Genomic DNA, 24239 nt, shown 5'->3' with positions numbered 1-24239 from the left:
TACCATTGTATAATTAATGCTATAGAATTGGTGTGCAAAATATTTTTTAATAAAAATATTGTGAATGACTCAAGGCACGATGATACTGCAGTAGTATCTGTTTGAAGGGCGGCTCTCCAGACAGTTACCAAAATACAGAAAATATAATAAAATATTACTGAGAAAAGGAGAATACACTCATTTTATGGCAATTTTGACTCTGATTATCGTAAATAGAAAGTAAATATGGTTTAATTGTATATTTACTCTTAGCAAATTATATTTTATACGTTATAATATATTTCTTTTAATTTTACGATTTCTTTGGTATTGTTTTAATTTTTATCGCATGAGTTTTCGGACAAAAGTTTATTTAACAAATTGTCATAATTTTTTCATGTAGATTCACCAACTTAAATATTCGCATATCATTATGGAAAACCCGGATCTATTATTATATAGAAAATACATGAACTCATCTCCGAATATGTGCATACTACTTAAATTAATATATGCCAAGTACAACCGATTGTGTCTTACAAGCAATATATTCGTGATCATTATTGGCGGATGTCTTGCGTTGAACAGATACACATTTAGGGCGGAATAAATATGTTGAAGTATAAGGAAGCAAGGTGATCAATCTATTTTATTCTGTCTGGCATTTTATTGCCGACTACTCCATTACAATTCGTACCGAATATATATTCGTAGAAATGCGAAAAACATCAGGGGGTGATTCTTTGCCTAAAATACCCTTTATTTTAAAATAAAGAGTAGGTTGTTATATATCTGTTGGGTCAAAATGCAATTATTACTCAGAAATCGCGCCACAAATATTTCAAAAAATTAAAGTATTTTTTTTATCTTAAAAACAAAAATATTCCGAAAGTGCACTAGTAATACTTTCTGCATATTTTTTAGTGAAATAGCCTACCCCTATCATTTTTCATTACTCAATCTAGGGAAAAACTTGTGCAATGATATAATAAAGACATTTTTATTTTAATTTATTTAAAAACTTTTGTCTCCTGCAATTTTTTAATAATACAAACCGTCGCAATTCTTAACGAGATAAAAAAGTTTATTAGATAAAAAAAAATCTAGTGGGCTACTGTCACTTCTTAAGACTTTTCTTATTATTGCTTTATTTGAAATTCCTCAGTTAGTTTGAATGTAAAATATCAGTAATTTAATAAAACATTAAATCTAATCAATTAATTGTTCATTAATAAGAATTTTAATTCTTATTTACAAATCTTCTGGAACATGCTAACGTTTCGCTAATCATCCTGGTGGCTTCTTCGGAGCTTAACTTAAACTGGCTCGCATTCTCTCAGACGACCGATTCCCATATTGGTGAAAGGTAAAGACCTGCGTCGCGATTAGGATTGTGTGGTTGCTTATATATTTCTATAGATTTTTGGATTTTTCGTTGATAGAAGAATCGATAACGAATAAAATTTCATGTCCGGTTTCGTGATTGTATTCGGCAACTGCTGATGAGTTTATTTGTCGTAGTCTTAAGGCTCTTTCATGTTCCTTGAGCGTACTTGATATTTTTCATCCCGTCTCTCCAGTGTATTCTTTGCCGCATATGCATGGAATGCTGTAAGCTCCTGGAATCTCAAATAGAATTTTATCTTTGACGGATCGAAGATGTTGAGAGATTTTTGGACGGTCAAGTGTTAAATTTGGTTTTGACGTTCTATTTGTTTAGAACTTTTGATATGTGGTCAGAGATGTGTTGAATGTAAGGAAGGACAACAATGGCATGTGTGAGGTTGCTTTCGGACTCATTGTCTTTAGAAGGATGTGGTGAAGTTTATTTTGTGGTGAAGTTTTTCGGTTTCAAAAAAAAAATCCCCGAACCTCCTAAATCTATTATTCTAAAGCCTGAACGCGGTAGTCACGAATACATGTGAATATCAGAAAAAAAATGACGGACTCAGTAAAATTCAAAAACCAGCATTACCTCTTCGACCTATTGACGGCAGCATTTCTCCAAACTGTTCTCTAGCAAAATATCTAGCTTATATATTAAAACCCAAGGAAAACTGATACATTCGTACTTAATCCCTTCATTTCATTGAGCAATTTAAAATCATTACATTAGACCCACAGGATACTTTGGAAGGCTCTTGAAGTACAATCCCTCTTTACTGAAGTCCCTATTCCTGAAACTCTCAACATTATTTCAGATATATTAAACTCTATTCACACTAACATACGTTTTACCATTGAATTGGAAATTAATAATAATCACCCATTCTTAGATATTCTTATCTATAGAAAATCAGACCTAACATTGTTTACAGAAAACCTACGCACACAGACCGATACCTTAATGCATTGCAAGAACACTAGCTGGCTCAAAAATCATCGGTTATCAACTCTCTTGTTACAGAACAGTAAAACTATCTCAGCCCCAGACACTGAATCCAAAATTAAATCTTAAAACTTAACAAAAATTGAAACACCTTACATCTCCTTTATATACAAGCGTATCCTAATTGTAGACCTGCCTGTAATCTGGAAGTTTCGAAACATGTAGTTTTAATACTGGCCGAAACCGCGAAATTGTAACCCACGGATTTAGAAGTAGCTGCGCTAAATTTACTTGAAGTTCAAGTACCAGTAAAATTGCAGTAGAAAATTGGAGGGAGGATTTTAAAAGAACAACCAGACATTGTCAATATTACCGACCATGATTTTTCCCAATGGTTTTGATATTTTTTTTATTTAAATATTCTCTTTTGGGATGAAGCTAGACTCTCACGGAATGGATGCAATTCAAAACTGCCACAACATGCATGTATGGACCGAAAATAATCGGCATTCAATAACAGAATGTCGACATCAATATCAGTCTGCTGTGAAGGTTTGGTTAGCGAATATCGATGATAGTTTAATTGGCCATATTTTTTATCTTTAATATTAACTGGTGGATCGTATTTTCGTTTTCTGTAAAAAGAATTACGTCCTTTGATTAAAAAAGTACCTCTGTTAAACAGAAGAGGTGGCGATGATGTGATGGTGCCCCAACACATGTCAGCTTAAATCCTTTGAATGATTGTATCCAGAGATATCTAAAAGTACTAGTCTACACTACAGGATATCGAAGACCTAAAATATCGGATAATTGCATCTTGTAATGTAATAAGAAATAATCCATATATATTCCAGCGTATCAAGGATAAATACCAGTCAATTTCAATACTTATCATCAACATTTTATTTTTGTTTTGCCTGTTTGTTGTGTTTTTATTTGAGTTACATTGTTTGGATAAAATGTATTTTTATATTTTACGCACAAATAGATGAATTAGTTCCAGAAATATGTATTAATAAATTATTTTTAAAATGTAATTGTTTGGAAGATAATTGATAAATGTTGGTTCAAAATCCAACTTTTTCGACAGCACTCGACTAAATTATTTTTCTAAAAAAAAAATTTTTTTTCAGCATGCAATGCTTTACATTTAATTTTTTTGTTCGAAAACCTTAAGTTTTATGGATTTTTTTTTTCATATCGTTGAGTAAGTACTTCTTTTGAAAGTGTGTTTTTATAATACTTCAGTAATATTTTATTGATCAATCTATTTTTGTGCTTTTCTGTAATAGTTGGTTTGGGACCCAACGTTTATTTAACTAACTGTCCTTTATTTCTCTTGTGTAAAATTTTGTGGGTGTGTGAACCCACAAAATTTTACACCTATATCAACACCACAGGACTTTTCTTGAATAGCAATATGGGAGTTTCAGTTTTTTTGTAAATGTTTGATGTAATAAGTAAGTGTAAATACTGCTCAAAGCATCCACATCTCTTTTATGGTTAATAGAGTTGGCACACTGATGAATATAGCACATTTCTAGGAACCTACGTTTATAGCCATTTTTTTCCGTATCTAGGATCTAGGGATTGTTGTATGTCACTTGGTGGTCATGATTATTCACATGGGAACTGACGCTAGTATTCTTGGGCTTATGTTTACAGTCACTTTTATGTGCTGTAATTATTTTTTTTTTAATTTGGGATGTTTGCCCTATGTAAAGTTTATTTATTTATTCATTATACTTAGCGATCTTAATATTTGAAGGTTGAAAGAGCCGCCTCTTGGCCGATAAAAACTAATAAAAACGCACCATAATAAAAAACCGTATATATTTTTATACATTTACATATATATAAATCTTTTACAGACTATAATACCGGTGTATTTACAAGATTATAATACATTTACCATAATTACAATATTTAATAGATGCCTTTTCCAACAAACAAGATTCTAAAATGAAAACGCACACGAATAATGCGAAAACCAATACTCCAAAAGGGTTACCATGCGTCCAACTACGTTACGATAGCCCTTTTGCCCGTCAAACTACCTACTCACATTTTCTTAGCCACAGCGTAATTTCACTATCGGATACCGCGGAAGGTGCAAACGGAAGACCAAAAATATCTCGGCACACGTCAAAATTGAACCGATATAAGTGCGCTTCAACAGTTTAGGTCATGGGCCGAGGTAATTTTGAGCGTCTCACACTTCCAACTTCGAAAAATTATCGATTTGAAACGAAAGTTTCGATTAAAAATACTGTATCTCACGGTTCAGTCTTATATTGACTTATATCACACAATCAAATACAAAAATACGATTATCTATAACAATTAAACTTGATTAGCGTTTTTGTGTTCCTTAAGTGCTAAATAAAAGCGAAATTTTTATGGGCCTATTATTTTCTCGTCTGTTGGTTTTAGTATTTTTTATTCTCAGAAAAGACATATAGGCAGTTTACAATTAATTTAAACTTATTTTAATTATCTCGTTGAATCCAAAGGAGAGAAACACTTAAACAGTTACAAAATATACAAACTGTATTATAAACATTGACAGCGACAATCACAACTGTAAAGTCTGGTATTAGAAGATTATCGAATATAAATGCTAAAAGCCCCGCAGGAAAAACATGACTATGTTATAGTTCTAGTTATTTTCAAAAGAAAAGTCCGATTTGTATTAAGTTTATATGTGTGCTTTCTGAGATATTAAACAAATTGACATAAGTGCAAATGATTTTGTGTTAGAAAAGTATAGTAAATATTCAATAACCTAGCCTTATACATTGTTAACGAGCTATTGGTATATGAATTCCTCGCTTTGTAATATTCAGTGTGTTGCAACTTATAAACTTGGCAGCATCTTGCTTGATTTTAACGGCAAACCCTGGGAATCATTTCATTTTCCGATTCCACGCAAACCAGAAAGCAGATTTTGTGGAGGTTCTGACCCTATCCTTGAAGAATTCTTAACAGTTTCGTGTTTCAATTAACCAGAGAGCGGAACTTTTGTAGACAGTTCCTGTAGCTCAGACATACATTTTAGAATGAACATGAAATGAAATGAGAGATTTTGTATTTGCGTTCTAACAAGACGTTTTATTGTGTATTTTAAATAGTAATGAATTTTACAGTCAGGAAATTACTTTATTTCTATACGAGACGCAGTCAAAACGAACATTTTTTTGAAGAAATATCGAGAAATGTCCGTCTTCAACTACTCTAGATGATCTAAGTACAATGCGTTCGTTTTTAGTTTTTACCGATATCGTCTGTAAGTATTGGCTTTTATATAAGTGTCTGTAGGAATTGTGTGTGTTAAAAAAACATAACCGTTACGCTTTACCTTAAAAATTTGTTTTTTTTTTCGCTACGTTTGGGTAAAAAAAAGATTTAAAAATAAAACACTTTTTTGTTTTTTTACAATTTCTTCAAAACAAGTTTCTATTATACTAGGTACTATCAAATGTTAATTTATTCCAACTGGGAAGATTATTTTTAGCTATAACATTTTTATAAATATCTGACAAAGTAGGAAGTTTCCAACATTATTATATTATATTAAAACTAATAATATAGATAGTTTTTCGTAGAATTGTACTGGCCAAATGCTTTTGTTTTTGTTTTTGACGCAGCTCGCAGTAAAAATAAAAATATGGACTCAACCTTAAAGTCTAACAAATTTATTATTAAATTTTGCCCATTTATTGAAAAAACAATATAAAATGGTGATGTCCGTGTCAGTATCTATTTGCATCATCTATAATAGTTGAAAATTAATATTTTTTGTATGTTTTTACGTTTAATAGTACCCAACGAATATTCGAAAATATACTCTTTTGATTGCACCTAGTATATAAAGATTTTCGATAGCAACAGTAGACTACGGAATATTTACTGTACTTTTTCAGTTTTCATTTTTTATAATTTATGTCATTTTTGTACTTTTGTGTAGAAATAATTTAATAGTATCCTTAAGTGTATATATTATTAAGTTTATCAAATAAAAAATGGTTATAATTTTTACGTCACAAGTGCATCGTATTAAAGGAAAAAAATGCGAATTTTTTTGGCACCCAAAAATACCATGTTTGGGCTATATCTCGAAAACGGTTTGCCTGAAAAAATTGTCATTGTCACATCACTGAATTCTGCCCCTTGCTGCTACCTTTTTTTCTATATTATAGTGTGTTCGAAAGTATGATACCACCCCTCCCTCTACTGGTTACCGATCAACTTTTTGATTGCAAGTAATTTAGGTGACAGTGTACCTATAAAACGCCCTTTTCCTTTTTTGATAGTCAATGTCTCAGATACTAAACATAAAAACTTAATAGAAATAACTTAAACAAAATTAAGACATAATTAATACTATGACATACTAAGAATATATTAAATATGGATGAAGTCCATTTTCCATGTATTTCGTGCTGAGTTTTTAATTGAAGCATTTTGGATTACAAGCAAATGACTTCGAAAGTGGTTCGAAAATGCGCCCGCATTCAAACATCCAATGATATATAATATGTAGATCTAAAAATTGGGAATATGAAAGTTTCAGTTCATTAAAAAACTTTATATTCGCGAAGTTACAATTTACCTAGTAAAACAAAGCGATATTTGATTCAAGTCAGCTTATATTCACCCAGATCAAAACAGTTTTCGTCGTACCTATTCACCTATCTAATCTATACTTTGGTTTCATCACTAACATTAGATCTGAAACGGAAAAATTCAAGACACAATGAATATCCTGTAAGCGTAGGAAATTGCTACGAACATGGTGAATATAATTTCATGAAATTTGCAGCAAATTGCCGTCAAACATTTTCTGAAATAATAAAATTCACAAAAAAAGGTTTGTTAATATGAATGATGAATCGTTCATGGCAAGCGTATGAAAATAACCACTGATCTGTGACTATATATATAGTTAGATTTGACTATGTATTCGGATTTGCAAATATTACACTGGACCAGTTCTTTACTTACCTGGGTAAGTAAGCACGAAAATATTGTAAGAAAATTCCCAAAAACCATATATAATGTTGCTATACAGAAAATAACACCTTTTCAGCTTGTATCATCCCAAAAAACAATTTAATCACTATTTCGCAAAATCTGATATTGTTCCAGAGATTCAATCAGAGCCGCTTAGGAGAGCTTCAAAACGATATATTATTCAACCACCTTGAAATCGTCGGGAATATATAAAACTACACCCAATTATGAAATTTTTAAGTTCGTTATATTTATTTTGCAATATCAAAAAAATCAGAAGTTATCCCAGATATTGAATTAGACCATTGGAAAGCCACTTGGAAAAGCTTGAAAATGATGTATTACTTAACCACCTCGAAACCGTCGGGAAGATATAAAACTATATCTGTGTTTGGGCTCAAACAAGCCCTAAATGAGAGGGTATAACCAAGTTCAGTTTGCAGAACAATTTAAAATCAACGAACCATCTCCAGAGTCTTAAGTAGGTTTGGACAAACTGGTGGCAACGTAGCAAAGTCAAGGTCGTGGAAGGGTTGCAGGACATCTTGAAGACCGATTTCTACGAATTCGCCATTTGAGGCAACGGTTTGTGACGCACTTTAAAATGAGTTCCTGGAGCGTTAGAATTCTAGACCTAGTTAAAATACAACCACGAGAAAGCTAGCGGAAACCAATATAACTAAAAAAAATTGACACTCTTTAGGTTAATGAATTCCGATTCAATAACTTTCATCTTTAAAATTTAACGAATATTTGAATTTATATGACTCGAGCGCCATCGACCTTGAGATTTATGAAGCCTCTAGCGAGTCATGTTGAAAGTACGTCATGTGAGTACTGTTTACAAACATAGAGTTGATGAAATAGTCCAAAGAGTTTATATTATTTTAGAACTCAAATTGATTTTGTTTCAGTACCGTGGAATGGAAAATTTGAAATTTGTTTCTCGTTCTCCACGCTGTGAAGTTGTAGTAAAATCTTTTCATGCTTTTATTGTTACAGTGAAATGGATAAACAAATTTAAAAAGCCTGGTTTGACAATCTAAGAAATTTTAATTTAAGAAGTTCGAATGGAATCTCCATACTATATATAGACTAACCATCCAAAAATCTTAAAAAAACGTTGCCAAGACAGCATTTTGTTTATCAGATATATTCATGAAGCTCAAACTTTTAATGCCATATAGCAAAGAATAAATATAATAAAAGTTAATCAGTTGGATCCTAGTGGTTATTGCTTTTCCACCCTAAGATCTAAGACAAAAGAATTTTGCCGACAAATGAAAAATTAGGCAATATCTTATCTGGATATATACCGCACGTTTGTTGCTTTGCTTTTTCAGAGATTAATTAAAAGTTATATTGGTGTTATTTTGACGTCTCATTATTTGAAAACCAGCATTTGCGTCACAACTCAGTAATTACCCTCATTATTAGTAGGTCAGTGGAATAATCAGAGGCAATACAATAGAAACAAATTCCACCACAACCTCATGGCCAACATTGTATTGTATCGATTAGTTAGCTAGAGCCGTCAATTAATATTACCATCAAAGAAATGAAAAATCTACATTTATTAATCAAACGCAGCGGCAAGTTCCCAACTGTAACCTCGTGACATACCTAATCCTCTTAATATATTCAAACTTTGACTTGTAAATTCGACTAATTGGCGAACCGCAAAAGCACGTTAATCATGTCGTCGCCGTTGTGTCTGTATCCGATTTCTCAGACTGAGCGGTGCGATTCCTAAAATGTCTGACGCAAAATTCTATGGACCACGCCAAACAGCACAACATTATCAGAAACGTCTGGGAATGCAGGCAGATCGGATAACTTTGCGTGGCGTCTCTAATCTTACCTAGAAATGAAATGAGACGAAATTCATCACCCTGGTTAGGCTTTTTGCGAAGTAATACGACTCGGACAATATACGAAATGAATAAAAAAATAAATTTTGGGTACTTCATACATGTACAGTGTGTCGGAAATTCGTTGTCAATGCCAGATGGATATCTCGGTTATGAGTAAAACTAGAGGTTTGCGGTTCGCGGGTCATGGTGCGAAACAAAAGATGTCGTCAACATAATTTTCTTATCCCATTGCGTTTCTGGTCTCCATTATGATTTTGAAAATTTCAACCATTTGCGGCACTCCTCGTATCTCCATTAATTAATCCATTATCGAGAAAATAAACACGCCTATAGAGATTTTTTACGCACAATGCATTGGGTGGCTAGTTTTTATTCGGATTTTTTTTTGTTTTTATCAATTTTAAAAACGTACTAGTTTAAAATAATTTGCATCCCTGGACCAACAACGAAGGCCAGAATTTTGTCATTGGTATTTGCAAAATATCAACCGAGATAGGGACTTTTATAAGAAATTTGTATATATATATATATATATATATATATATATATATATATATATATATATATATATATATATATATATATATATATATATATATAAGTAGGTAGCCTCATAGCAAAGAGAAATCTGGGTATGCTGGAAAATATCTTACCAGAAATATGCGAAGAAGTCCCGTTAGTTCAACGACATATATTCTTTAATAATATTTAATTATTCTCAAATCATACATCCATATTTAGACAATAATTTTCCTAATCATTGGATTGGCACACGTAGTCCGATAAGATAACCACCCACGTCTCCCGATAGTTCTTGGTAACTTCTTAAGGGCTACCTTCCAAATCAACATCACATAAGAGAAGATCAGCGAAATGCCACTTGAAAGGGAATTAAGAAATGTGCAAGCCTGCTCCACTATGTTACTTAATGCGTTAAACAGAACAAGAAAATTATGCCAATACTCCATTCATGACAATGGTGGTCAATTTGAGAACTTTCTTTAGCTGTAAATTCAGATTTACGTTTGAAGTTTTTTTTTCTAAGAAATACAATTTGTAGACTCATACAAATTTAATTTTGCGAGGAAAAATAGAAAACACAAATAAAAATACTTATCGAATACACTATTTATATTGAATTAATAATTTAGTACTAAATAGTAATCAATAGTAATTAACTAATTGTTACATATATAAAGTTATCGTGTATATAGTTATTATTAAATAAATAATAATATATAAGATATAATAATAATAATAATAATAATAAGACTACTATAAGAAGAATATTAAAATATTGTATTATTGAATAGAAACAAATTGTAAAGTGTTATATATATTTGGAAACCTATTAGCGGATGGAATATAGTGACATAAAACTATACAGGATGTAGCAAAATACAAAACTTTATATCATGATTCAAAAAATAAATAAAATCTGAAAAACTAGCACCTCCGTTTTATTCTACGTAAAAAAATCTCTATAGACTTTTTTTTATTTTTTCAGTAGCTTAAATATTAACCTACGATACGTTACAAATCGCGAAATTTTCCAAATTACCCTGTAGCTCAGAAACGCAATGGATTAAGAAAATTCTATTGACGAATTCTTTCGTTTTACAAAACAAGTATTGACCCGTTAACTGCAAGACTCTAGTTTTACTCATAACCGAGATATCCCGCAATTACAAAGAATTTCGGATACTCTGTGCAGGGTGTTATTCATGCCATACGGTGCAGAATATTATGACTAAAGCAAAGGATTCTCTAAAAGTTTTACTTCTGAGATATTAACTTTTGCAAGTCCTGTTATGGTTACTTTTATAAATTACTTTCATATTATACAGGTCGTCACAAAAAAACATTGGATTCTCTTTTTATATTAACGCATTTTGGATTCTGCAAACTAATTTGCAACTATGTATTTACAATTTTGCAGGATCGAAGAATGGTCAAATGTACTAGTTACAGATGAGTCGAGATTCGGTTTATATGCCTGTGTGTAGACTATTTGGAGAACAGTGCAATTTTATAGGTGGAGAGTTTTGGTGGATGCTCAACTATAGCCTGGGAAGACATATCTTATAACCGACGCACAGAATTGGTGGCCGTAAACGAGTACAGGTTAACCGCTGATCGCTATATAAGAGAGATTGTCGAACCTAGTGTAGTCCCTTTCGAGGGGACAATTTCATATTTATAAGTTAATATTACTGCCATAAACTGGTCAGTAAGAAGCCCTGACTTAAATCCGATTGAGCATGTCTGGGACCTTATGAGATGTCAGAGATGTCAGATTGAACTGCATAGAAAGCCATTTAGAACCATAGACTAACTTCAAAATTTGCTTTTTCGAATATGGGAACAAAATATCATAGGAGTACATGAAGGTCTTTCATGGAAGAAATACACTATACTAAACAGTCTACTTTAGGCGTTTTTTTATTTTAATTGCATTCTTGAAGAACTAAAGTTTTGTTTCAATCTGCCACATGAAAAATGTGTAATTTCAAGTTAAAAAATAATAATTTTACAATAAGTGAAAAAAAAACTGTTTGCATCTTAAAGTAATTTAATAACAGTTTTTAGTTCTAAATCATGTTTACGTATAGAAATTTTGATATTTATTTAAAAAATATATATATATATATATATATATATATATATATATATATATATATATATATATATATATATATATATATATATATATAGCAGGTTTTGATAATTTAATGAATTTAAAAATCACATCAAAATTCGTTAAACTTTAGGACTGCAAATTTTATTTAAATAAAAACATTAGTAAAAATCATAATTTTTATTTGTTCTTATCAGGCAACAAAAATATTTAGTTATTACTAAAATAAAGCATTGTTGAAAATGAAAGCTTATTCATGTTGAAGATTGTAATTTTTCATGATTTTTTTAATTTTAATTTACCAACGTATATTGTTGGAAGATTTTCTATTGAAACAACTGAGCATTTTTTATTTAATGTAATAGGATCTATGGATCTATCTAGATTGTATTTCAAGGCTCTAGCGTTATGAACTGTTGGATCTCCAGCTTTACTGCGAGAACGAACTGAATTGGCTAAGTTAATTTCAAAAATATTTTTTAAAAATTCGTTATTTAAATGTAAAGTGTTGGTTTTTCTTTGCAGTTTTTAAGAAACTAATATAGTCAGCTGGTATATTTATTAACCTTCCTGATTTTTTTTTCAGTTGTGGTATATATAGAATCGCATTTTATTTAAGCATGATTAAATATTTTATACAAATTCAAAAGGGCATTTAACATAGCCTCTTACAATTTAGCAAAACAAAGAAATGTGCCGGGCAACTGAATGGTAGAGAAAATGGGCCCCATAAGTTTTAGCGTAATGTTACAAACCAGGCTGTAACCTTGAAATGACCTAGTTTTTAAAGAAGCTGCATACCAACTCTTTTAGTGATTTATTGTTTATTGAATAATATATCTTGAAAAGTAGGAATTTCATTTGTGAAAACTAAATTTTAATAAAATCACTAAAATGTTAAAGTTAAAATAGCTAGCCACTCTGATATAAAGATCCGGAGTACTTGTGCAGAGTTATTTTTTATATTTGCAGCCCCACTTACAGGTCGGAAGTCACCGAGATAAAGTTTAAATACAAAAGTTGTATCATTTTTTTTAGTATCACCTCTTAGACTTGTAAAAAAACCCATGCGCGTCGCAAAGTGGAGAAACAGTAGCAAGCAGTTTTATATGTGTTCCGTGACCAAAACCTGAGGTATGGTGTATTATTTAACCATATATCAAGCATATGTCACGAAAATATAGAAATTTTGGAAAAAGGTGAATTTTTCGAAAAGATATTCTAAATTCTCTAAAGAATGCAGATTTTTAGGACATATCCTAATAATCAACATATCGATTATTTTAGGGGCGTACATAATATACAGCGTGATTCATGATTACACATCACAGATCTAAAGATTTAAATGCCGTTTTTTTGCTTTATACAAGAATATTAAGATGTTATAAAAATTAAAAACACATTAAAAAGCAAATGACAAAAGAGGAAACTAATGATTTAGGCACCGTTCATTGATTTTTAATCTGATTATGGAAAATGTCTTGAGGTCATACGGCTGGTTTACTAGTTCACACTTTTTTATACCTACTGGGAGCAGGTATGAAATTTTTTTCACCAGCCGGCGAAGACGTTCAACAAAGCCTTTGTAGTCTTCGCAGGTCTAGTGACGAATTACAAATTGCCTTAATTTGAATTAATTACATATTCGGTATGCAGTCCCAACTGCAAAAGTTGTATAAATTTTGTATTAAACCTTTTTCTCGGTGATTTCCGTTAAGCCCTGCATTGGGTAAGCACGTTTAAAAATTATCTCAAACGAAAACAAATATATTAGACTAGCCGTATATAATATTAAAGCTGAAAATTAATTCACAATATTTACATTTTACAATAAGCAAAAACTGTTGATTTGCAAATATTTTAAGTAACTCAGTTTCTTTAATATGAATGAACTTGATCTTAATAGTGTATCTTCAAAGTGTAACTTCAAAAAGCCATAGATGCAGGCATCATAGAAAGTCCAACGGTAAAATAAACAACTATTTACGAGAAGTTGGTGAGGTAAGATCTCTGGCTTTACGGAGTGTCTAAGGCTCATGGAATGGTTGCAATAGCCAACTGTGATCTTTGCCAAAGTCAAGCGCAAAACAGAAAATATGAATCAATAAAACAATAACGAAGCGATCTCCCAGAGTGAGAAAGATATTTAACAGAAACGTCTACCGCCAATCGAGATAGGTGTTGCCACGTTAGAACAGACTAAGTTAGCGTATCATCAAAAAAATGAAATTTAACGCTTTATTCTATGATTATATCTCATATGGGTGTACTAAAACGGTAGATATTAACCTAACTCAATATGGAGATTTATATCGTAACTCTTGTTTTAATCACAACTGCTTACGGGGTGTGTGTATGATGTTGGTGAGTTTCGATGCCATACTATGGAGACTTTTTTTTACTTACTTTATCCGCTACAACATAATTATATTAAAATGCAAATAAAAAGACCATAACATAAAATACTACATATTGTTATCTTCTCGTTATATGATAAATGTTCACGTAGCGACTTACCTAAGACCGGCCCCAAGGTGACAACGAACAGGCCTTTTCCTACATTGTGTAGCCCGAATGCGGCGGGTAGTTTTTCCAGAGACGAATACTCCGATATAGTAATAGCAAAATTGATCAGGGCGGCCCCTCTAGCGAATCCCGCTATAACCAGCCAAATCATGATCATCGTGTACTCAGTTTGTTGCGCCAATACTGAAAGAGATAGAGAACCGAATGAGCACCTGCCGATATGTATCTAAGTTGCCCCTGTGCGAAAAAACCAAAACGTTATTTGATATAAAAAAGTTCCATATATAAGCAAACAACAAAAACGTTTCTTCCTCCTTCGTTCACTTAACATAAGAATGAAACAAACAAAAAAAGAATGCCTTAAAATAACTTTTAAAGCTTACGTTTGTGTGTATTTCTGGGTTACCTATTCAATGGCTCCTTCGGCTGCCAACAAAAATCATAGAAACATTAGAACACACTTCCAAAGTGAAACAAAAGGTTTTTTTTATTCGGAAACGAAAAGCGGTAAATGAAAGCGAATCTCCGGTGAGTAGGTTATTTTTGACGAACGCCTTATTACAAGTCGCTACACATACCGGGTGTTTCGAGGCAACGAGGTAAAATTCGAAAAAAAATGCTGGGAATTATTTTTGAGATTCTGAAATGACGATCAGTGGGCGTAATTGCCGTTTTGAATTTTAAAACTGTTTTCTGCAAAATATTCTTATATTAATGAAACATAGAATGGACACTGTCTTAACGCTGAGAAAACTACCTGTTTGCACTATCTGTGGGTACTGGATAGAGCTTAGCTACCGGGTGTTGCAAAATGCCTGTTACCGACCTAACATCCGCGGCTCGGATTAGATAAATAAAACAATTGTGGCCAATCAAATGTAAAAGAGTAACATTGACAGACAAACAGAAAAAAAAATTAACAAGAAAGATTATTACACATTACGTCAAAACAAAAAAAAATCCATACAACTAGTTAGCATCTTCTCTCATGATGGTGGTTTCTACATACTACCACACGGGATAGAAACAGTGCATTTGAAGCAATTTTTTTACATATATTTTATTTTTTTTGATACTCAGTGCCTTCACTTTTGATGGCAGTTTATTATATAAACACAGACAGTGGAATACTTCAATTTCTTTTTGCGAAGTAAGCCAATTATTTTCGGGTAAGATAATTATAATAATAGGAGTTCACCGTAAAGGGGTGTGTGTTCCTAAGCACTTTTTTTGAAGCTAAAAAGTCAGATCAGCTAGTATTTCATTATTATAGACCACACATTGTCTCCTAGATAACTTAATAAGATCCAATGGAAGTCCCCATATTTGTTCAATTTTGCCAGCAGCAACTGGTGAGAAACGCAGTCGAAGGTCTTGCTAAGGTCACAAAGAGTAAGACTCACTTGTTCAAGGCTCTGCACTACTTCTCCCACAACCTGCACACTGCCTGACCCAAAGCTAAACTGGGTACTGCTTGTATCTGCATAAAAATATACAATATATAAAAAGCGTGATAACTGGTTTTTTTATTAATGACTCAAAAATTTTTCCCAGTAAGGGAACTATAGATATTGACCTGTAACTGTTTGATAAATTAGGTTGACCATTTTTGAATATCGGTACAACTCTGGACACCTTCGGGGAAAATTCGCTCCTCGACGCATCTGTTGGAAAAGGTAAGTAAGGAATATCAATATTGGTTCAATAACCTTAAAAATTATACTATTAATATTATAATAATCAAAGGAACCTGATATTTTCAAAACTGCAACACAACTCAAAACATCGCCCTCAGCAAACCCATATAGAATGAAAGTGGCTGGGACAAATCGTATATCGTTCAGACATTTCCTTTGTAGCTCTGGTCTGACTGTTAAAGAGATAAAAAAAAAATATATTGGAAGCAATGCTAGTAAAAAATTAATTGAGTTCAGCTGCAGAAATATCACCGAAGTGATCTTCTTTTTTAATGCGATTTCTCTCACATTGTGCTGTACTGATGTACTAATATACATTCATGTGCCTCTCGCTTAGTATTTTTAATAAATCTCCTAAATTTATATTAAAAAGACCCATAAATTGTTCTGTGTTCTGGTTGTTTGCTACAGTCAGCTATTGTTTTTAATGAATACTAATTTTGTTTCTCATATTTTTCATCGCATTATTAAACCACACAGCCGGTGATCTCCTGGGCTCAATTTTTTTTTCAGAGAAAAATTTGATTAACATGTACCTTAACCTTACCTATTAACAAAGAAGCTAGTCCAGCATATATTTTGTAATGAATTTCTAAATGTTTAAAGTCCAAAATCAATTATTTTCCTTCTGAACTTTTGTTCGTTCTTAACGAGGTACAGTGGCACTACTTTGATATTCCAATATATTTTTACAGAAATCAGACACTTGTCGTTTTATCAACTGCAAACGTTTCAGCTTGATTAATTGAGTTAAACTATAGTCGGGATCAGGAATTGTTCGCAAACGGGCTCCAGTAACAAGAAATGACTGGGAGTTGGAGGTTAAAGATCGTTTGCATCAGAGAGTGAACGGCTATTGAGCAAAGATTCTATTCTAGATATAAGAGCGATGTAACGGCTTTCTCGCCTGCATCACAAAATTCATTTATAAACGGGGCTCCCGAGGGAAGAAAAATTTGCAGTCCGAGTATTTCATTACGATTGAGGATCCTGCCACCAGATGACATGCAACGACATGAACTTCCATTGGATGGTCAAACAAGAGCCCAACAATCCAGTGAAAACCGCATCTCAATATCTTTATCCTAACCCAAAATATAGATAAAAGAATTTAGTGAGTGTAGTTGAGTTTTGGTAAGCAACTCAACTCTACGGGTTGTAATTGAAATGAACGTTCGTTGTTTATCTTAGTTTATATCAGATTTGAGTATTATAACTTTTTTAATAACAATTGTTAAAGACTAAGTTTACCAATTACTGATGTTCTAGAAGTAAGTACAAAATCATAAAAGAAATAAAACATCCCCTCTGATAGAAATAGTTCATTCCTAATTATCGAAATCGTCATAAAACATATGTCGCTGACCGACTGGAAGCAGCAAATTAACAGCAATAGAAGACGTTTTAGTAGAATGGTATTTAGTCGTTTAACTAAATATTTGACCGAAACAGTACGAGAAAAAGAAGAATAAGTTTGGAAGTGGATGTTAGTAAAACATCGGCTTGCCCAATTCTAAAAGAATACTGTCTACACCCACTTCATATTGAATTACATCAGCCTCCTTTAGAAACTGATTTTTATAAAAGATAAGACACTGTAATTGGCTAAATTCTATGGTAGGTGAGGATCCCAATTTTCATCTCGAATATTATGGACTAATGAAGCCACTTTTTCGAGCAATGGAGGAGTCAATTTGCACAATTGCGTGAATTATCAAAATCGGTAGAGTGTGGAACGTGTCATGTGGTATTTTTGGGTGATCGAATTATAGGAGCATTTTGTTTTAATGGTAATGTTAAATCGCAAAATGTATTTGAATGTTTTAAAAAATCACATGCCTATTTTATTAAAAAACGTCGCTTTACAAACGAGAGGAGATATATGGCTACAACACGACCGATGTCCAGCACACTTTACTCACCAAGTTAGGACTTTTTAGGCCAACTTTGGATAGGAGGGAGCAGTTTGTTTCAGTGGCCTGCCAGATCTCCAGACCTCACTGTCCTGGACTTGTACGTTTGGAGTAAAATAAAAGATATTGTTTATCAAACTCAACTTACCACTCCTGAAAATATGGTTGATCGTATGCGAAATGCTGTAGCCAACCTTTTGAGAGCATAGAAAACGACGGCAGGCTCTTTCAAGATCAAAACTTTTGATTTTCCTTTCAATCAATTTTGTTGTGTTTCATCTTTATTTTTAGTTTCCATAATTTTCGGATAGACAGTTATAAGTGTTGCATTAGGTTAGGATAATCTGATGGCAGAGTGCTCAATCGCATTCATCTTACTCATAGCACGATTGACAGCCTAGGAAAAGCCTCTTTTAACGACCCCAAGTTTATTAAAATAAATTGGGCGATTTTGGAATTATCGACAGAATATGCCAAGAAAAATATAAAGTAAAAAGTCTCAGCTAGATATATTACTTGTTCTTTCAAAACGTAGTCGACATTTTAAAGAAATTGAAAAAACAATGTGATAGGCTCTTGTAAAAAGAAAAATGTAACAAAGCAATATACGTTTTCGAGAAATGAAAAAAGTGAAATTGACACCAGGTGATATTCACAAACAAATTAGAAGCCAATTTGAAAAGAGCTTTAAAACGGAAAATAAAAAGTATGCAAAATATTTATAACTGAAATAATTTCTTCGCTCTGCCATAAATAAGTGAGAGTTGAACAAATTTGTTATTTTTATATTATGCACATTGCATGAAATGTAACAAACCATGAATCTCCGATTTATTTTCAATAGAAGTTCCAGTAGAAAGGTTAATTTAAAAACTCATGATATAACACCAGACTGTAAAATCATACAGGTGATCAAACCTCACCAAGTGAATGATAATAAAATTATATGTCTTGAAAAATTTTTTGTTATAATTATAATTAAGAATGTCCAATATTATTTTGAATCAATTAGGTCTGTATTGTGCTTAAGAAGTACATTGATTAAATTAAATAGAATTTGTACTCAATTGCATTCTTTTTTTTTAGTATAAAATTTTATTTAAAATCGATCACTCAATAGACGTCTTTTTGATCCTAAAAAAAAATATTTTCCATAATTTTATGGTCCCTAATGTACATCTAATTTATTTTGTTTTTTGCCTATGCATATTTTTTAGCACTCATGTCCATAGGGTTTTTGGCACTTTGGCACAAGGTCTTCAATAAAATCCAAGTCTGTCGGAATTTTGATTTTCTGAGTACTATTTTTATGTCTAATTTGATCGGGTTATTTGACAGATTCAAGTTGTATTGATTAATAAGTATTTTATTAGAAAAATGAAGTATTTCTTAGAGTGTTGATGATTTCGCTATTCCCGTTGATAATTGGATTTTTACTTTACTGGCTACTTAAAAAGTCATTTGACTATGTTTAAAGCTTAATGTTCGGTTAGGAATAATCTTTTCCGATTGTACGCACCTCGAAAATGTAACCTAACATAAAATTCCGAAAAATGTCCTGAAAGTAGAATGAAGTATTTAATTGTTGATAATTAATGAATTTTGAGATTTAACTAGTTTTAAACAAAAATACCTGTTGCTATTCTAATTCATATTTGAACCGCTGCTTGACTCATTGTTATCTGGATTCACCAAATAGTTAAATGATAAAACAGAATTGTGTTTAGACTTGTAATAAGTGTCTATAAAACTGTCAAATGGATTTACACCGAAAACTAAAACGCGTGGAAAAAATAATATGTAATGTTATTAAACAAAAAAAGTATTAATTGTTATTCAATCGCATACACAAACAGCATTACATTTTTGAAATATACGGCGTATTTCGTGAGGAAAGGAGAATATTTCAAAGGCATGTTCTAGAAAGACGATTAAACAAAAAATATTGATTTCCCGGAAATCGCCTAACTACAATGTGACAAAAAATTTCGTTTTCCTTAAAACGATTTATAAAGAACACTTGTGTTATAAAGTCTTAACTTAAATTACTAGTTTTTACACTGTTGCATGTGATTGTTTGTTTATTGCGAGTTAGAAAATACCCGTCTTAAAATATTTTCTTTCCTACACAAAAACCCCCTGTATATTAATTGATTTAAAACGGGAAGAATTAGGATAGATAAGCTACTGACGCAATTTCAATCTCAAATTATTCCTTGTTTTTACATTACGCCTGGTTGCTGAATAAATGTTATGCAAAATCTACTCTATGCGATGAAAAAATTCGAAATTATGCATGAACTCTCCTAAGCAGCATCTAACCTCCTTATTTTAATTGCAACACCCGAGATACTAGCCAATTGCTATTGAGATTTGATTTATCATTTATAGAGAGTTCAAACGTTATCAGACTTACTTTTTTAACGGTTACCTTGTTATTTCCTATTTTCTCATCAACTCACAGTTCCTTCTAGTTAGCATTGATTTTGACAAAAATTGACATGGTCTTGGTTTCATTTATTTTATTATTATTTTTTTATTATTTTATTATTGGTTTTATTTATTTTAGCAGTTAATACTCAAGAACTTGGTAATGAATAAAATGAAACAATTCAAAATTTTTGTTCAAAGACTTAATAAAAAGCAATTCATATGCATTTTGTACAGATCTACTAGAAAGAGTACATTAGCTCTTTTATACAGTCACCGAGCAGCACAAATCGGATGATCTGGATGGCCAATTCCTGCAATACAAAAAAATCAAAATTTCTATTCACTGTGGTGCTTTTTAAAATATGTTAATTGATTTTAAGTAATAATTCCTTGTTTCGAAATAATTCAGCAGCAACCGGGTGCCATAATTCATCTCGAGTATGAACCACTTCATACACTAGCGACTTCATATACTCCCAAACACAAAAATGAATAGCAGTGAAATCACTTCACTTCCACGACTTATCCAACGATAAGAAAATTAATTATTTAGATAGTCTCTAACATGTCTGGAAAAGTGCGCCGGAGCGCCGTCTTCCATGACATTATTCTTCTTAACTCTAAGCATATTTATTCAAAAACATTGGGTCGGCGTTTTCCGGACCCAACAAAACCGAGCACATTCCAATCTGGCGAGATGGTCACAATCTAAAAGATTTTTTACAGGAGCAAAATTTTATAATTTTTTTTTTTTGGTAAAAAACGCTACAAACTGTAGACTTGCACATTGCGGTTCCCACTCTCATTCGTCTTGTGAAATTTCAGCTACTTGGACTAAAATTTCCTCTTCCAGCTCCAGTTTGTCCGAGTCTATTATAAATATTCTTAAAAAGTTTAAAATCAGGGCCTTCCGTTTGAAAACATCTCCAAATAACGTCTATGAACTCGATGACCATGATAATTTGCTTGTGCGTATAAATATATCACTAACCAAAACTTTTGAAAAATTACCAAACTAACTGGCAAACAGCAAAGAAATTGACCAGAACCTAAGCGCCATTTTTTTTAGTCAAAGCCTACTTTGAACTATTTTGCAGGTATTTTATCGTGTCTATTTTCGTCAGAGGCTACTTTGAACTGTTTTATGTCTGTTATTGTAATTAAGTTAATCTATTTTACATGTTCACATTAAACTGTTCAATTATTTGCAACGAAAATTTCAAATTCGAATTTTTCGGAAACGGCGACTGCATACTCTGAGGAGCAAAATAACAGATGTACGAAAGGTATGTCCTCTACAATTTGCCCCAAAATTATTCACGAAAATGGATTTCTCATGTCAAAAAAGAGCGATTTGCAAATTTTGTGCAAAAAGCTCGGCGGTGCCACGTTCCACCCTGTTCATTTAAAATGAGGAAGTTGGGTGCTGTCGGTAAGATAGTAATGACATACTCTTTATTATGGTACTAAGCATCTAAACAACTTTTGAATTTAAAATTTTTATCAAACAGTAGTGAGCCGCCCTGAATTATGTTTTTTTTTATAATAATGTTATATTTACAAGGAATAAAAAAATACTACTTAATAAACGAAAACTAATACGTTTTTCAGTAAGATTAAAATTATCGCAAGAGAATTTTGTTCTGAATTGATGTCGCGGAACGGTAAAACATTTGTTTTTCATAAGTTAAAGTTCCGTAAAAATTTGCTATGCTATTCCTTCAACAGCCGGAAAACCAGAAAAACGCACACTTACCGGATCTGCAGATACCCAAAACGAAAATTCCGGACATGAAAAGCGTCCTTTTTGATATAGTTAACCGATCACAGATAGGTGGCAGTATTAATCTAGCTAGAATGTCGGTGAAAGCTTGAACCGAGAGGAACAGGGCTACGTCGTGGGGTTCGTAGCCGACGCTCTTGAAGAAGAACGGCGTAACCATCTTGAAGTTCTGCTCCGCCACGTAGAAAATGGACAGTCCGAATACCAAATTTAGATACACCGGATCCTTGAGCAGATCAAAGTCCATGAACTCGACCACTTTTTGCCAGGCGGTTTTTTCTGGTTCTTTTCTGATAGGCGCGGGACCTCTCTTGACATCTCTCACGATTTTATGTGGCGTTGAGAACTGAACTCCAGGATAGCTCATGTTGCGTCGCAACTGACGAGCTGACGAATATTCTTCTCGGTCTCTGTCGGTACTCTAGAAGGAATTAGCGAGTTATTTATTATTAAAACTCACAGGCTGATTATTTAAGTTGCCATTAACCTAAAATCTAGCTTCAAAAATAATTACTACTGCTTACGATGTACCAAAAAACCTACTCCATCATTCTGCAATAAATTTTTTAATAATTTTAAGCTATTTATTTATTTACAAAAAAAGTCGACCTAACAGACACCAAAATCAACTAATAGGTAACTTGTAGTACAAATTGGAATAATTATAACCTGCCATAAGCATTAACTCTTATAAAAAGTACAAGAGAAAAGAAAAAGAAAATTTATGGTTACATAACATTTTTACTTTACTAATAGATTTCGAAAAAAAAGTCCAAATAGGGTCTAACGTTATATTTGGAGTACATTGAGAAAATTGGCTATAGTTTACATGGGGAACAAAATTTAGTTTATAAATATGTCAGCGCAATCAAAAGAGTTATTTAAAAATTATAAATATAGTCATTAAATAATGACAATCATAGCGAGCACTAAGATACACAACGAAATCTATTTAATAATATTTCAATTTTATACCGTACATTTTTTAAAAACTTACGCAGGATTTTTTTGCAGACCGTTAATTTGACAATTGTGCCCCGAAGACCAAAATGGTCATGCATAATCTAACTTTGACTTGTCATATTAGTTCTATAATATTTTTATTACTTTAAAGACATCTGTCAGCACCTTATATTACTCCCAAGTCACAACAAGTGTTAGAACGGGAGAGGGTTTCATCAAGATGATGATTATATATTTACACATGGTGGTGAAAGACACTGCATTGCACTTGCACAACATTCAGAAAATCCAAAAGTAAAAAACTCGTGGAATAGAATTTTGTGATCTAACAGATCAAATGATTTTGAAAATAAAGATATATAACGTCTAATTGAAAAACTGCATCGATAGCCTCAAAATATACCGACTTTTTGGTCCAACATGATATATTTTGCTATGTAGGATGAATTCTAAAATTTTACAGATCTACAGTCTTTTTTCTGTTAGGGAATAATTTTAGATATTTTCCATATTCCAGGAGTGACTTGGTTTTTCAGACATAGATTAAAAACCAGTTTAGGCAAAACAATGCGACAGTCATGTATATCAAATATTATGAAGAGCATTTTCCACCTCACATTCGTCACTGCATATTTGCCAACAATGCTATTTTAGTTTCAATTCAATTTCAACTGTTAATTATGGTGTACATGGTGAGCCTTTGATACTGGGATGGCACCTCAGAAACTGCCAAAAATATCAAAATATACGCTTAAAATACTATATTTACATATTACATACAGGGTTTTTGTATTTTCGTGGACAAGTAACAACTTTCTTACTTCAAGTCTTACCTTTACTGACATATTTTGAATTTTGTGTCAAAAGTGAAATTGGAACAAATTAATTACATTTCATTCATTTTTTCTTCCGCGTTTTTTGCATTGAATAGAATACTGGGTGGGTCAAAAAGTATTTTTTAATTTGTGGTTTTTCCTTATCGTCTATCTATCATATCAAACGTATTTGGATTTCACAAAGAAAGTGCGAGAGTACGAATTAAGTCATTTTGGAAAAAACATTTGAAGATTTTGATAGAAGAAATGGGT

The 24239-nt window shown here is 32.1% G+C and overlaps 1 protein-coding gene across 7 annotated transcripts in view; it reads right to left on the bottom strand.

Annotated features, from left to right (window-relative positions):
• Nucleotides 1-4144: 4144 nt before the first annotated feature.
• The window catches only part of LOC132705701 (monocarboxylate transporter 9), a 42805-nt gene continuing 22710 nt past the window's right edge, over nt 4145-24239 (bottom strand). For 5 of the 7 annotated variants that reach the window (XM_060676497.1, XM_060676500.1, XM_060676495.1 and 2 more), the window contains 3 exons: nt 22162-22609; nt 14354-14545; nt 4145-9185 (listed from right to left, as the gene is read on the bottom strand). In XM_060676497.1, the coding sequence (XP_060532480.1) occupies nt 9019-9185; nt 14354-14545; nt 22162-22609 (807 nt within the window). In that variant the 3' untranslated portion in view covers nt 4145-9018. Of the gene's footprint in view, nt 9186-14353; nt 14546-14745; nt 14789-22161; nt 22610-24239 lie in introns of those variants that run through there. The other 2 variants (XR_009619494.1, XM_060676499.1) reach the window with 2 other exon arrangements.

This window comes from Cylas formicarius, unplaced genomic scaffold (genome assembly GCF_029955315.1).
Source record: "Cylas formicarius isolate icCylForm1 unplaced genomic scaffold, icCylForm1.1 PGA_scaffold_7__23_contigs__length_41026272, whole genome shotgun sequence".
Lineage (NCBI taxonomy): Eukaryota > Metazoa > Arthropoda > Insecta > Coleoptera > Brentidae > Cylas > Cylas formicarius.
The sequence above is the reverse complement of the archived record's forward strand: the minus strand, read 5'-3'. Positions and strand labels throughout refer to the sequence as shown.